The sequence below is a fragment of the Mustela putorius genome, unplaced genomic scaffold (genome assembly GCF_011764305.1).
Source record: "Mustela putorius furo isolate JIRA1106 unplaced genomic scaffold, ASM1176430v1.1 tig00001075_pilon_pilon_pilon, whole genome shotgun sequence".
In the NCBI taxonomy this organism is placed as follows: domain Eukaryota; kingdom Metazoa; phylum Chordata; class Mammalia; order Carnivora; family Mustelidae; genus Mustela; species Mustela putorius.
Genome location: NW_025421560.1, coordinates 1663098 through 1679281, shown reverse-complemented (window position 1 = coordinate 1679281; position 16184 = coordinate 1663098). Strand labels below are relative to the sequence as shown.

General features: G+C 47.7%; 1 protein-coding gene across 8 annotated transcripts in view; it reads left to right on the top strand.

Moving 5' to 3' along the window:
* The window catches only part of SIPA1L2 (signal induced proliferation associated 1 like 2), a 215926-nt gene that overhangs the window by 162720 nt on the left and 37022 nt on the right, over positions 1-16184 (top strand). For 6 of the 8 annotated variants that reach the window (XM_013047578.2, XM_013047577.2, XM_045087251.1 and 3 more), the window contains 5 exons: positions 9305-9562; positions 11480-11575; positions 13094-13194; positions 13561-13664; positions 15567-15955. In XM_013047578.2, the coding sequence (XP_012903032.1) occupies positions 9305-9562; positions 11480-11575; positions 13094-13194; positions 13561-13664; positions 15567-15955 (948 nt within the window). The remainder of the gene's footprint in view (positions 1-9304; positions 9563-11479; positions 11576-13093; positions 13195-13560; positions 13665-15566; positions 15956-16184) is intronic. The other 2 variants (XM_045087253.1, XM_045087255.1) reach the window with 1 other exon arrangement.

The window sequence follows — 16184 nt, the reverse complement described above, 5'->3', positions numbered from 1 at the left end:
TAGTGCTTGATTCATTGAAAAAATTAAAATACAGAACTTTTGAAAGAAACATCGCTAGTGCCATTTCTCCTTGGCACATGGATCTGTCTCAAGCTACAGCCACACGTGTGATTGTAATGACGGCCTCCGTTTTCACACAGGGTTCTGAGTGCTAGCCCGGGAGGGGGCAAGAAAAAGAAAGTTCATTTAAATGGATGTGTGTGTGTGTGTGTGTGTGTGTGTGTGTTGTGTATCTTGCTGCAGGACCATAGGACTACAAAATTAGCCAAATCAGTGATTACAAGATACTTCAGTCTTTGTAAGCATCGCATACAAGACAGTGAAAAATGCCTAGTTTCATTTTTGCTGTGTTATCAGCTGGATTTTTTTCCTGCAGGATCTCAGTAGGGAATAACTCGCCTCCAATCTGTCTGTCCCCATCAGCAGTAGGACAGGCCTGTCCCCTAATAGACTCACTTCTGGTTGTTCACACGTCAGACATTGTTTGCCTATGACTCAGAAGTTGCTGGATTAAACGAAGTCTTTAGTTGGGAAAGTATTTATCAAAAGCCACTCCTGGGTTTGAAGTCCCGTTCTCCAGCCTCCGGGTAATGGTAATTCGGCAGTCCTTCTGCTTGAAAGGGAGGTAGAGCTATGTTTCCCTTCTCCTTGTGGAGTTGGGAGGGTCCCTTCGGGAATGCTTATTAGCTGATATCTTGCTGGGGTTGGACCTGGAGGCAGGATTCGCAGGGACAGGGAATGAGTGGCAAGAGGCAGTTGGGGAATAGTGCTCTTCAAATGGAAATGAGGTTTTAAAGGGAGGAGGGCATTTCCCAAGCAGACATCTCTGTGGCAAAGATAAAGAGGACTTGGCGGAAGAGGCTTCATTAAGCTCTTCCTCCCCTCTACAAGGGATCCCACTGCCCCAGCTCCCAGTCTCCAAAGGTGATTGACACTCTATCAATGTCATCTGAAGGCAAGCACATCCATTTAAAAAGGCTGATATAAAGGCAATAACAACTCATCAGAATTACACATGAGTTGTTATACAATGTGAGTAGTAACAGTAAATAGGTCCAAGAAACGAGATGAAATTCCTTGCTGTGGCACCTGTATTTCATGTAATGTTTCATACTTTGTTGACATACCGTCCCAGACATATTTTTCTATATAATGCAAAACAGTGGAAATCGTCTCCTGTCGTCTAGAGCTTTAATTGTTCTTTCGTCATTCCACGGAAGATTTATGCTCATTTTATAAATTTACTTTAAGCTCATTCTGTAGAGCAAAGCTTCAGGTTGTTCTCCTTTGCTGCTGGTTGCTAGATCGTTCCACACCCTGAAGTACACACACCTAGTTCCAGAAACTGAACAAGGAAGGGAAACTCAATTTCATCAAATTAGCAGGTTGGAGAAAGAGAGAGATCTAAAGTAGATGGTGAGTTGAGATCTTGACCTAAGTGAGATTTTTATTTTAGAGTTCCAACTGCTTTGTGGATTTTCAAAGTCACTTACATTTTTTTAAAGATTTTACTTATTTGAGAGAGAAAGAGAGATAGTGAGAAAGAGCATGTGCACAGGGCAGAGGCAGAGGCAGAAGGAGAAACGAGCTTCCCGCGGAGTGGGGAACCTGGCACGGGGCTAGATCCCAGGACCCTCCGGATCACGACCTGAACCAAAGGTAGATGCTTAACTGACTGAGCCCTCCAGGCACCCCACATGTGGTTTTTGTCTTAGGGGTACCCTCCAGGAATGACTGTCAGTGTGAATTGTGAAATGTTCTGCATCTCTGCCCTGTCCCTCCAATGTCAAGTTCTGATTTTTCCCTTCCTCTTTGAAGTAAGAACGTTGCATTATAGAGGGAACAAAAGGTGGTGGCCTTGTGTTTACTCATTTAGTCTTTTCATTAACCCTTAACTGGTTTGTGCCCTGTGTGGGGCCCTGAGGCTATGCACATGCGGGGGACAGACATGATCTTTACTTCCCTGGACTCTTTCGTGGTCTACTTGGCATTCCAAAGGACAGGTCTTCGCATTCAAAAAATGGATTTCTCAAACTGTGGCCACAGTTTCTTACTTGATACTGAGAATCTCAGCACAGGAAATCCTCCACCCTCTCCAGTCAGTCATCGACACTACGGTGCTCCTGCCTTTTTTGGCAGTCTGAAATGTGGTAATGCCCCTGACGTTGACACAGGAGCGCAGAGGGGGACGGTGAACGTGAGCGTTCTGTTAGGCAGCTGACAGGTGCGTGCATGACCAGTGTTCCCCATGCGGGTAATGGGCAGTCGTGGGTGTTCTCTTTCACGAAATCCATTCATGAAAAACCAGGCATCAAACAGCTACTGAGAACCTTCTGCATTTAACTGTGAAGGATGTAATGCAGGAAAATGTTATTCCTGGTCTCCAGCTTTCTAAGGAAAAAAAAAAAAAAAGGTGAGGTTGGCTTCCTGAAGAACTTCCTGAGCCCGTGGTTTAAGTTGGATGCTGTGCTGTGTGTGGAGTAGGTCAAGACTCATTGCCGCTGTGCCTGGCAAGGAAGGGGAGGGGGGCAGGCAGATGGATTATTTAGCGATTATTTAGCACCGGATGGCCTTTCCTCCTATTCTGTATGACACACACCTTTTCGATTCAAGACCTTTATTCAAAGGGCTTGGCCATGTGGGCTATGGTCTAGATGTGTCTTTTTCTAGGTACCATCTCAGTGTCTCTCTATCTGGATATAAATTAAGGAAATAGAAATAGAAAATTGCATTAATATTTCATGTAGTACCTATTTCCTATATGACACTGTCCTAACCCTTACAGTAAGTTATGCTATGTGGTTATCTCCCTGTTGGAAGCTTTTGATTTTTTTATGCAACAGAAAGAAAGAGTTTTTGATGTAAGTGAATGAGCATCAATTGCCCCTGTCACCTTGTTGGATGATTTGGAAAGAGTCTCTTAGCTATTAGCAGGCTATTAGCATAACAGACATTAAAATGATTAAAATATCAGTGATTACTTCAATCCCTAGGGCTATAAAAAGGTTTTTTTACAAAGCGCATAACAGAAAAGAAGCAGGTAGTTCATTTGAGGGGATCTATCTGCCTTTGTTCCCAAAGAGCCTCTTAGCTCCTCATGGAAACAATGACATGATGTGGGCCACATTACTGATTCATTGATAGTTTTCTAAGGAGACAGCAGATGTCTTAGAAAGACCACTGAGCTAGGAGTGTGGGTTCCAGCTGTGAACCTGTCCCCGATGGGTTGTATTGACTTTCCAACCTGTCTGAGCCTTCTTTGGAAGGTGGGGGATTTCCTTTTGACCCTCTCCGACATTTTTGTGACATTGAAATGCTGTGGTGTGTATGGAAAACGGAGCCATGCCATACAAGGTCAGTGGCAGACTGGAAGTCAAGGATAGCACGACAATATGTTGTAAGACTTTTTGATTGATTACGGGGTTCAGTTAAAGGTTCTCTTGATGCAGTTTCAGAGTGCAGCAAATGCAAGTTACAATCATGTGATTGAGCCCTGGTTGCTTGGTCTCTGGTCTGCCCACTGGAGATCCAGCTAACTTACCCAACTGCCTTTTTCTTTCCCTTCCCCCCCCCCCTTTTTTTTTGGTAGAATATAACTTGTTTCTTTCAATCTTCTTGGTTTTCTAGGTTTTTGATTTCATGTTGCATCTCTTCAAAAGTATTCTCCCTGGCTATCCTCCCATAGAACTCTTCCCCCCTCTTAGTTTTAAAGTGGCATGTGTCCTGCTTTAGTAGAAGAAGCAAAGAATAAAGTAACAGGCTAACGATGAGCTGTTTTGTAAGAGAAGATACACAAAGGGAATTTTACAGCTGTACAATTTTCTACAACTCTGATTATCTTATAAATGTTGCCATTCTGTAGTTCTACACATCTACATATTTTCTGGGAAGAACTTTGATGAACATTGATGCACATTTTGCTATTTAATACTAGCTCCTTCTGTTTTATAAAAGGAAAAAAAAGAGTAGCATCTATTTGACTGACTTCTTTCCTGTGAAGCCAGCACTTCTGAAAGCTTGCACGCTGCCTGTGATTTAACATGGGTCCAAAGGACGGTGCTATTTCTCACACCTTGACAGCTCTGGGTTTTGTTGTGTTTTGTTTTGTTTTTTAAGATTTTATTATTTGAGAGAGAGAAACACAGCGGGAGCAGGAACACAAGCAGGGGGAGAGGGAGTGGGAGAAGCAGGCTCCCCATTGAGCAGGGAACCCGATATAGGTCTCGATCCCAGGACCATGGGATTGTGACCTCAGCCAAAGGCAACTGCTTAACTAACTGCCCTTATAGCTCTGGGTTTTAAGCCAAGAGCCCCAACTGTGTCTTTAATGGAGAGCAGCGTGATTCCTGGGGGAGGATCCTGCTAGGAATGAGTAGAGGAGAGTGTGCCGTGGCCCATCTAGGTGAGCCATCCAGGATGGCCCCGATGGCCAAGCTCAAAGGTGGTAGTGGGCCTTCAGAACTGGGGCCACAGCCCAGCAGTGATTCTGCCTTCAGATGCCCAAATGACTGATGGCTAAGAGGGTTCTTCCAGGAAAGTAGAAGGGTCAGTTGAAAGAAGTTGGTCTACGGGGCGGATGCCGGTTGGGGACTTGGCAGGGTGTCTCTCTGTAAGGGATGTGTAAGTGCAGTGCTTTACTGTGTAGGCAAGTACCTGTAACTGTGACCCTCAAGTGGGCCCCCCTCCCCCCAACCGGCCATGCCCAGAGCCCAGGAAGCAGTAGCAGCTGCCGCCCTAGGACCCTGCCAGGGAGAAGCCCCTTCAGACTGCAGGACACGGGGAGAGCGCTGGTCAGTGTGCTTACAAGGACCCTCATGAGCGTCCTTGGTCCAGGAAATAAGCCATCGCGGAAAGCCCGTTGTGCTAAGTTCAGAAGGACAAGGAGCTGTGTTTTGCAGAGTAAAGCAGTAAAACACAAGATGCTCCGAGGGCTCCAACGATGCCAACTGATCGTCAGTTTCACAGTTTTGTGTACCGCTGGCTCAGTAAGCTTGCATTTTATGACCACTTCGGTCCAGAGAATGTTTTTGCCTTCCTTCTAATACTAGAGTAATAGTAATAATACTATTACTAATAGTAATAGTACTAATAGTAATAATACTATTACTAATAGTAATAATACTGTTAGACCCAGAGAAGTTCCTGGCTAGACAAACAGCGTTAACAAGTGTGTGTATATTTAACCCTGAAGTGGAGTGCACATGGATGTCTACCTGGCATGTTAATTAGAAGCATAAGTAGGTGACGTGCACATTTGTTACTGACCAAAGAGGAAATCAATATGCTCACATGTAAGTGACCCCCACGGCCCTCTCTAACGTCTTCTAATGTCTTTGTTTGGCAAACAACCTGGGAAAAGTGTGCCAGAAGCTAAAAATGCAGTTCACGTTTGTGGGCTTGATTTGGTGTATGTCCACAGGAAGCCGAGGGCATTTCTCTTTGAGGTCTGAATTTGTATTATAATGAAAGAAGCTAAAGGCTTGTTGTTTTTTAGAAATAAAAAAATAAAAAAATAAAATAAAACCTGTTTCAGTTACATACAAGATTAGCAGCTCACTTTGGGGTGGTGGGGGGTCATCTTTTTGTGCTAGGTCTTTTTGCATTTGGTCCATTTGGGTTTCCGTTGGTCTTGACCTAGTGGTCAGGAATCCTTGCTGGGTGCCCTTTCAGGACGTGATGCCCCAGAGGAGCAGGGAGATCTCACCTGGCATCCTTCACTAGAACTAGCCACAGAGACAAGAGGAGTGTATGCGGGGACAGGGACAGGTGTAAAGGGTGAGGAGTTTCTTTCACACTCCCTGTAACAGGGAGCTGTAGGCTAAGTGACAACTCTTATTTTAGACCTCTTTCCAGTTCCCTAAAAATTGGCTGAATTTTCTACCTGTGTCCTTCCAGACATTTCTTAGAACAGAACTGTGTTTGATTGGGTTTGATGGTATGTTGCCACATAAAATTAGTGGCATTTATTTGATGGTTTAGACCTAGAAATAAAGCAGAAACCTAGCTTGTAAGAGTAGTTGCTATAAAAGTGTCCCATACTCACAAAATTTATTTTGATTTTCCAAATAAAACCATTCTTTCGAAAAGAGCTATTCTTTATTCAGGCATAAGAGCCCCAGTTTTTAGTATTAAGAAGATCATTTACATATGACTTTGTCCAAAAGGTTGGAAATGAAATAATTCCACCCGGAATCTCCCGTCAAGCGCGTGTTCGCACACGTTTGTGTCAGCACTCTTCTAAAATATTAGTCATGATTATGCATTTATATAATGTTTTTCCTCAAAGATTCGAGCTAAATTACAATGTCTTAGGAAAGGCTACAATCGAGGAGCATGAATGAAATATTTCACATGCCTCAGCCGTCTGTCTTCCCTTTGCTTTTTCTTCCGTTTAAGCCTAGCCCAAACCCAAACAGGCTCTGGAGATACACGTTGGTCCACAGGATCCAAGGTTCCTGTTCCTTTCATTCAAATATAACTCAAAAACCCCTCACTTCGACTCCCTGACGGGTACTCTCCGGTCCCCTACAGGCTCTGAGACCAAAGCCCGGGGTTCACCTCACTACCCATTGACTTGCTTAGAGCACCCTATACGCTGGAAGACAAGAGTAGGTTTTCTTGATATTTTGATATGACTGCCATATCCCACCTCATGATTTCTAATTAGGTTGTTGGTCTCTGGATGAATCAGTAGTCCCAGGGGATGTGTCACCTACTTAAAGAGAAAAACACTGGGAAATAGTACAAGTCCATGAGTAAACGTTGTAGAGTCTCGGAGTTTCATGAAATTATTATGATAATAATAATAATAGCCATGCAATCCAGTGTAAATCTGGGCTTATCAAATTGACCAGTCGTTTAACTAGTGTGTTGAGGAGATCCAGGGTAATTTAAACTTGCCTAGGTTAGAGATAATTTTGGTTTGAAGGAAGGAAAGTTAAAATAAAAGATGAAGTAAAGTTTAATAAAACAGGCAGGAGTTTCTCCTTCAGATGGTTTATTCAGTCCCCTCTAAACTCAGAGGGTAGCACCAACCATCCATTTGGTTTCCCGAGCCAAAAATAAGGTCATTGTTGTATTCCTACCTGTTCTTCCAAGGACTGTTGATTTGATGGGTGAGAAGTAACTTTCATCCAATACTGCTGTACGTTCCGTACCTCCTGTCCCCCCAGAAACTCAGGATATCCTCTGTAACTCAAGAGTTCAAGTTCCACATGATGTTTGAAAAAGACCTTATTGAGGTATGACTGATGTCATGAGGCTGTATACATCTAATGCACACAGATTAGTGAGTTTGGAGATAAGTATACAGCCTTGGAATCATCACCCTAATCAGTGCCATAAGTGTATCCATGGCCTCCAGAAGTTGCATTCCATCCTACATATGTATGTATGTCTCCCTTGACATAGACCTTCCTTTACTCATCACCCTGGGCACTCTGTGAACCTTTTAATCTGGTTTTACGTATCTTTTAGTTCTGGAGATTGTCCTGTATTGTTTCTTTATCATTTCCCCCCCCTTTCCCCCCCCCTTCTCTTTCTGGTACCTCTGTCTAGACATCAGGCTTCTTGGATCCAACTTTAATTTTCACATGCTTGCGTGCTTGTAACAGTTTTAGAGAGGTCTTCGGTTTACCTTGGTCTTAGTAAACTTTTTTTTTTTAATTTTTGAATTTTAGCTATCATGTTTTTAAATTTCAAAAGTTCTTTCTTATTCTGTAAGGATATGGTTGGTCAGTGAGCCTCACTGCGGGGTGATCGGGTGGTTTACATCTAATTACAACTCATTGTCTTTTTGCTAGAAGATCCTCCTTGGCCTTTGTAGGCTGATCAGCATTCTGAATCTGGGTTTGGAGGAAGGGGAGATGACTGTGGGTCTCATTTTCCAGTGAGACTTTCACTTAACCTTTTGTTTTCAGCCATGCTCTCCTCTGTTGGAGTCCGGATCCTTCAGGCGGAGTTCCCCACACCGTTGCTCCTGCCCCCTAGAGGTAGGGGTGGTTATTGCCTGACTAACTCCTGCCATGTAATGCTCAAACTTTCCTTTGTTCTCTCTTTTCTAAATCACCCCCTCCTAGGAAACCTTCTCTCTCACTTCCGCCTCCTGCAGTGCCTGGCACTTCCTGTCCCTTTGCCCCTTTCAGGGGTTGTGTAAGGGGAATAGTCACATCTCTCCTTGTCTCCCTCTACGTCACTCTTGGGTTTGGCCTTCCTCTGCTCTGCTGAACCATCCGCACTGTTCCATTTCCCTTCTCCCTGTGATTGCCGTGGTTTAGAATTCCAGCTGTCTCGAGTTTGGTAGATGGTCAGCTTTGTTTCTGTTTCTTGTTCTCCTCATCTTACATGATTTGGAAAAGAGGCTGAAATGTCCCTTTACCATCTTGAGAATGGAAGTCTCCTTTTTAAAGAACCACACCTTCTTCTAGTGGATTTCTCGGGGGGAGAGTATGAGCAAGCTTCTGTGTTGACTCTGGAACATCCGGGGAGAGACACCCCTCAATCAACATGGTAACCAGGGTGATGTGCCCTGGTGCTCAGACTTGAAACTTACCCAGGCATCCGTGCGCTTGCTGTACTGTGCCAGCTGGTGTCCCAGGCTCTTTTTGGTCAAGCTAATAGTGCTATTTGCACTGTGTAACTAATGAGAAACTTGAGAGAGGTCTGGCTTAAATCACAGTGTGAGGCTAACTGGTCTCCCGTTCCTGACTACTCTCCGAAGCACATGAGAGTGTGCTCCAGCACGTCCCGTTTGGGGGACTGGAACTCTAGTTCAATAGAGCGACCACGGCAGCTAAGAACCCCACTTTGACCAGATGGGCGCTCTGCTTTCCCCTTCATTGTGATGGCGTTTACTGCTTTTGTTTCTCACTTTTCTCAGACTCTGTAGAAAAGGTGACCTGTGACGTAATTCCTAGTTCTATAACTGTCCTTCTTTTGAATCTGTTCAGATCGTATGGGAGGCATTTTTAATCTGTTGAAATTTGTTCATTGCCCTCTGTTCAGTGTGTGTGATTTCCATGTATGCAACTTGGTTGAAAGGTTTTTGGGTGTAAGAAGTTTGCAGACGACCCAGAGAGACAGGATATATGCACGCGATGCCTAAAGCAATAGCTTGTCATTTACCAGAGCCATAAGCCTGATCCTGGATGCTGCTGGTTCCTGCTGGGTCATAGACAGAGTCTCCACAAGCCAGGGACACTCCTGGGGGTGCCTGGCTCTCCTCCGTGGTCTGGAAGCCCTGAGCAGCTGCGCTGATGGCTCAGCACCGAGCCCCCCTACCCACCCGCTCTTCTCCGCCCAACAGAGGGTGTTCCGAGCTCTGCCGGATCCCCATGGTGGAGTACAAATTGGACAGCGAGGGTACCCCGTGCGAGTACAAGACGCCCTTCCGGAGGAACACCACGTGGCACCGCGTGCCCACCCCGGCCCTGCAGCCCCTGGCCCGGGCCTCCCCCGTGCCCGGCACTCCCGACCGACTGCCGTGCCAGCAGCTGCTCCAGCAGGCCCAGGCTGCCATCCCTCGGAGCACCTCCTTCGACCGGAAGCTGCCGGATGGCACCAGGTAAGGCCTTTCCTCCGGGACCGCCCTTGCGAAACTCTGGGGCTTAAACTTGACATTACAGGGAGGACCTCCTTTCTTGGCTTGTTTCCGAGTTCACTTGGTCTGCACCAGCTGGCAGGAGGGGCGTCAGGGCAGGCCCCGGATGTGCTCGTGCTTGGGATCCGTCTCATACCTCACCCAACGGGGCTGCCCCAGGCCGGCCCACCGGGGCCGCGCCTTCCCCTCTCCTGGTCCTCCCGGTCACCCTGCTCCTTACACCGGGACAAGACATCCGAGAAGGGATTCTTCTTAGATATGTGCAGGTGGTTTTGAGTATAAATAAAACTGCAGAATCAGTGACCAAATCCCATCATCCTGATGTGTATAGTATTTTAAGAGGTCCCAAGATCATTAGCATTTCCATGCTTTTTTTTTTCTTATTTTAAGCAAACCGAGTGAAGTTTAAAATTAATTTTTCTTTTTTTTTTTTAAAGGTTTATCTATTTATTTTAGAGAGAAAGAGTAGGGAGAGGGGCAGAGGGAGAGAATCTTCAAGCAGACTCCCCACTGAGCAGGGAGCCCACGTGGGGCTCAACCTCACAACCCTGAGACCATGACCTGAGCCGAAACCGAGAGTTGGACACTCAAATGACCGAGCCACCCAGATGCCCCTAAAATTAATTTTTCAATGAGAAGATGCTCTTGTTTAAAAGTGCATGTGTGGCATTAGAAGCTGGTGAGAATTTGGGGGGCGTAATTCATAGTAGGTAGTTTTAAGTGAATGAAATGGTAAATACATCTTGTTAATTGCAGCTGCTTTTTATTTTCGCTTTTTTGTAACTTATGGGCCATGGAGACGCAGTGAGTTTCCGCAAACTGGTTTGCCAGGCTCTGGTCTCCTAAAGCGTTGGCAGCACGGGCGCTGGGCCAGGCTGCTGACCCGGTGGCTGCTCACCGCGGCTATTACTCACGCTCTCTCCCCCTCCGATTTCCTCATCTGATAAATAAGCTTAGTAATAGTAGAGACCTCTGCAGAGCATTACGAAGGTGGACTCAGTATTTGCAAACTGCTTCCGGAACCATTCACGGCACGTAGTAAGGCTGTATAGGATTACCAACAGTAAGATTAAAACGTGAGGTCTTTCTCTGCTTTCTCCAGTCTGTTCTTGACAGGTCAAATGCAGAAACGGCATTCCTTTAACTTGACATTAAATCATCTTGGCTCTGGGTCTCCTTTCCCAGAGGTCCGCTGAGTTTATAAACTCCCCATATTCAAAGAAGCACACATAGGTAGCTCACAGGAGGGGTCTGCGGAGTCCGCAGAGCCTCCCTTAGTAAAGTAAAATTTAGTGAATTATAGGGGGGATTTAAAAAAAAAAAGACCTAGAGGGTTCTAGCAGCAAAATGGAAACTTGGCAAGCCCGTCTTTATCAAATGGGTTCTCATGAGTATTACTTATTTCTGTGTCTGAAATAAATAGGATTGCATCCAATGGATGTGTGAAAATAAATGGTTTTGACAAATTTAGAGTTCTGTCTCTGCATGGGTTTTAAATACAAGACGAAAACATGCCTTGCGTTAAGTTTTCATTGAGCAAGTAATAGTAACGTTTTCGTAATTCTGGATTCTGGTGGGTTCTATCGTGGTTCTTCCATATTTCACGGAGTCATCACGGAGCTTTAAATCTCCAGAGAGTGACGGCTTATTCCTGCCCCATCCCTTTCCTGTAATAAGCTGCCAACCGTGAGCCACCCGCTGTCTCTGGCATCTCCCGTTCTTGGTCTGTCGGTCCAAAGTGCATTCCGTTTCATTCTGCGATGTGTATTTATTTCTTCCTTTCCTTTGTTGCTGTCAAATGAGTTTATTAGTAAAGAGGGACGGGCCGGGTCCCCACGTGGACACCCCGCAGATACGTTGCTACCCTGTTAATGATTCTAGTCACCATTTCAGAAGTTCGCCCAGCAACCAGTCATCCTCCAGCGACCCCGGGCCTGGCAGCAGCGGACCCTGGAGACCACAAGCGGCGTATGACGGGTACTGTTCAGTCCTCCCTCATTACTGGCCCCTGGGAGGGACCTGGTCAGGGGCTCGCACAGAAGCATTTACCGTGTGCTTGCTGTATACGAAGCCATTTGGGGGATGAAAAAATGGCAGACAGGCTTTTAATAAGTCCCTGTCCAGGCCAGAAAGCTCATCGTTCCTATGCACATAGAGCTTGTTTGTCTGTTTTCGGAGCCTGCCTGTTTTTTTCATGTGAATAAGGAAAGTCGTTCTGAAAAATGAAGGATTTGGGGACTCTACAGTCAGTACCCCTTGGGAGTTGTCCCCTCGCTTAAACTGCTGACGAGGGATAAATTCACAGCCTCTCTGGGAAGTGCATCTTCTCCGAAACACGGACCCAGATCGGAAAAGGCAGGTTTAGCATTTGGCCGTCTTTTCATGCCTCCTGTTTGAGAACAGCAGAAGGTGCCTCATACATCCGGCTGAGGACCGTCCCTTGGAGTGTGTGCCTGAGTGTCATGTCCAAGAGCCAGCAGCTCAGGTACAGCCTGAGGACACTTGGGGACACAGAGATGCTGAACTGACAGATGTAGCAACTCACGAGAAACCTTCACAACTTCTGGGAGGAGAAGGTGCTCCCGGCCACATTATTGCCCTATATTGCTTTTAATTGGGTCTGGAGACGAGAGAATGGCCAGGTCAGACGAGAAGGGTCTCCCACGGGAACAGCAGCTTTCTGTTACCACTCTCCCAGGTGCAGAGGGAGACGTCTCTTCCTGGATCCCACTTCCCTCTGGTCTGGGCTTAGAAGTGGATATTTGCAGTCAGTTACATGTGTGTCCCTTCCTTAGGTAGTCGATGGAGTTCTTAAAAAGAACTTGACGTTTTTCTCAGTCGAGTTGCATTTGGAAAGTGGAAGGGATTTTTTTTTTTTTTTTCTATCAGTGGAAAAACCATCCCTGTCTTTCTTTTGCAAACAAGGATCTGTCATGGAATCCTGTAGGAGTCACTTGGTGATAGGAAGAACTTTCCTGGGATTTCTTTCCTTTTTAAGATTGTATTGACCTATGTGGGGTTTTCATAAAACGGAGTCCACCTAGATGTCATCTCAAGCCAATCAATGGACTTTCTTTTCCTTAAAAAATTGGACATAAGGAAGTATCAGGGCCCAAGAGAAAATAAAACGAAACGAAACCGTAGCAGTGAGCTCCTCCTTGGCTTCCTGGGGACAGGACAGCTCCTCTGACCCTGGACAGCTCTCCAGCCTCCTGGGATCAGCAGCCCTTTTGTGTCTACACGTGGCTGTCACCCAGATGCCTCTGTTGAGCCAGGGGGGAAACGAGAGTCCCCGGTTCCAGGTGCTGAAGCTTCCCTGGCAGGGTTGGGCCGGCAGACAGTGGCCCTTCCGTTTGCCAAAAGCAGCCTCTGCTGCGGGGCTTCCCTGGGACAGGCCCGGCGGGAGCAGCACAGGGGGCGGGGGACGCACGGGGTTGGGGGGTGCACCCAGGGGACACCCGGCGAGCAGGCCACTCAGCTCTGTGCTCTTTGCAGATGCCACTCTCCTCTGCTGCTCGAGCACCAGGGCGCGGGCCCTTTGGAGTGTGAAGGAGCCAGGGAGCGAGAGGACAGCCTAGACGGAAGCAGGCACCTGGGTAATGAGACTCGCGGCTCTGCAGCTGCCCAGCCCTTCTGTCCTGCTCCCTCTTTCCTCCCATTTGTCCTTCATTCCTGCCTTCATCCCGTTGGTCAGCACTGTCCTGCCACAATGCCCGTGCGGTTCGTGGGGGATGTGGTCTTGGGTCACGGTACTGGTGGTACCGACGGAAATGGAACATGAGCTTTATGTGAGTTGTTTTGTGGACGCTCAGGGGATATCCACTGGTGAGACCAGAATGTTCCAGAACCACAGTCCTGTTCATTTCCCCCAGACCATTTCGTCGTCCGGCGTCTGTGATTGCTTTGCTCTTTTGTCAACACAACAAATTAGATATTCAGCTCTTCTCTTCTTCATGTGACAGAAACCAAATGGCATGGCCCGCCCTCCAAAGTCCTGAGTTCCTATAAAGAAAGAGCCCTGCAGAAGGACGGCAGTTGCAAGGACTCTCCCAATAAGCTCTCCCACGTAAGTCCCCCCTTCGCGGGCTACCCTCTCGCGTGGCCGTACTGAGCCATCTCTGCACACAGCGGGAGCCGTTCTGGCAGGGACTTTCAGTAGAGGCGAGATAAAAATAAAGAAAGACGTTAAGTTCCTTTTTTTTCCTCCTTGATTTATAAAGAACCTCCAAGAAAGGCCACACCATAAATTATTGGCAAAACCAAGATTATATCCTCAGCCTTTTGATCCTTGGTACCCAGTGTAATAGTTACTAAATCAGACTCCTGTTTTTAATCTGTGAACGGTTCACTCCCTTGTGGGCATTACCTGGTGGGCTTGGCCAGAAACCGGGAGGCAGTGTGTTTGTGTGGCCGGAGTGGCTCTGCCCGCAGCTGGCCCCTCACTGTCCAGTTCCTGATGGTCCGCGGTAACGCTGGCAGCTGCTGACTAAGGCGCAGGCTGCGCTCCAGCCATGCCCGGCGCGTGGCTCTCGGTCATTGGCACACGGGGTATCAGTTACTCATTTACTCCTCACCCGCTGGGGCAGCCTCCCAGGCCACCGTCGCTCCACGAGGCACAACTTTCTATCGAACGTGAAAACACGAATTGTGGGTCATTGCCAATAAAGCCAACAGTTTTGAAAACTTGCAGGTGAAGAAATTTTATCATTTGCTAACTTTGTTGCTTCTTCCCCTCTTCTTCAAGAGGTCTTAGCAAGCTCCACAGCCGGGGACTCGGGAACACATGTGACGTTCCTCCCGTTTGTGCTGTGGGGCCCTTGTCTTGAGTCAGCCTTTACAGCAGCCCTAGAATTCCACCTTGACAAGTCTCAGCGCTGGTTTAAGCAAAGGCAGGCAGGGGTGGGAGTAGGCCCGGAGAGTATAGTGTGTGCTGTGAAGGTCAAGGGCAGGGGCATGTGTAGACCTGACAGGGCGACGACGTGAAGAAACTCCAAGGCGCTCGACGGCAGGTCAGGGCACAACTTGTCCTCACGATCCCACCCTTTGCTGGGGCTTCCAAGGTTCCCAGGCTGTGCAGAGCCACCGTGTCTGTAGGGGACCCGTCAGAGGGGACCTCTTTTGTCTTCCGAGGACCGCAGAGAGAGCCCTGCTCATTAGCAACTGGGGCACCCGGTGACTTGGGCTCTCTCAGAGAAGTCACTTGTACTTACAATGCACTTTGTGGCTGCAGGACGTTAGAGGGTATTCTCTTGCTGGGCCTACAGCTTCATCCCCCGAGCTCAGCGCTGGGAGAAGAGAGAAGTGCTAAGTGACAAGACGATATTGTGCTGCTGGGAGTCAAACCCAAGTCCTGTCCACACCCAGGGCTGGCACTGTGATTAGTCACAGGAGAATTTTTTTAAAGATTTTATTTGTTTATCTGACAAACAGAGGTCACAAGTAGGCAGAGAGGCGGTGGGAGGCAGCAGGCTCCCTGCTGAGCAGAGAGCCCAATGTGGGGCTTGATCCCAGGACCCTGAGACCATGACCTGAGCCAAAGGCAGAGGCTCAACCACTGAACCACCAGGCGGCCCAGGAGAATTTTCTTGATAAAAAGCTGCTCTCCCCCCTTTATTTAATTTTCCATGTGCTTTCTCAGTTTGTACAACATGTGCTGGTTATTTTCTGGCTATGACACTGTGGTAATATTTCCGTGCTCCAGGCACAAATAATTGAACAGAGATTTGAGAAGATTCCTATTTAACTTTAAATGAATTATGAGAGGAGTTAGGAATCTGGGACTTCTACATCAAATCAGAATTTTTTTTTTTTTTTTAAAGTGAGTTATCTCCTTGCCTTTCTCCTAGTAGAAAGGGCTCAGGTGCGATCCTCTGGTCTGTAGCTTTGGGGGTCTGGGTGAGACTAACCGTCTTCATAAAGAAGCAAGGAAGGGGCTCTTGTCTGAAGCCTTTCCATTCTTCTTCCCAAGATTGGAGACAAAAGTTGCTCCAGTCACTCCAGCAGCAACACACTCTCCAGTAACACGTCCAGCAACAGCGATGACAAGCACTTTGGGTCTGGGGACCTTATGGACCCGGAGCTGCTGGGGCTGACCTACATCAAGGGGGCCTCCACGGACAGCGGCATCGACACGGCCCCCTGCATGCCCGCCGCCGTCCTGGGCCCCGTGCACCTGGCGGGCAGCAGGTCAGTGATCCACAGCCGGGCCGAGCAGTGGGCTGACTCCGCCGACATCCCGGGGCCCGACGACGAGCCGGCGAAGATGTTCGCGGTGCACAGCTACGCGCCGGCCATCTCGGCGGGCAGCGCGGCCGACGGCAGCATGGGGGACCTCAGCGAGATCTCGTCGCATTCCAGGTCAGTGCCCCGGGGGTGCCCCCGGGTCCCACGGGGGTCGGGGAGGGGCCCGAAATGGGAACAGCGAGGTAGCCTGTCACCGGGCCGCCCAGCCACCGGACTTCTAGTGAAGTGCTGGTATCAGAAGTGTGATCGGGAGATTTGCACAGCAGGCGGCTGTGACTTGACTTCTTCATTCAGCCGCAGAGAGAGCTACACACAGGTAGGAAGTGCTCCAGTCAGGCCACTG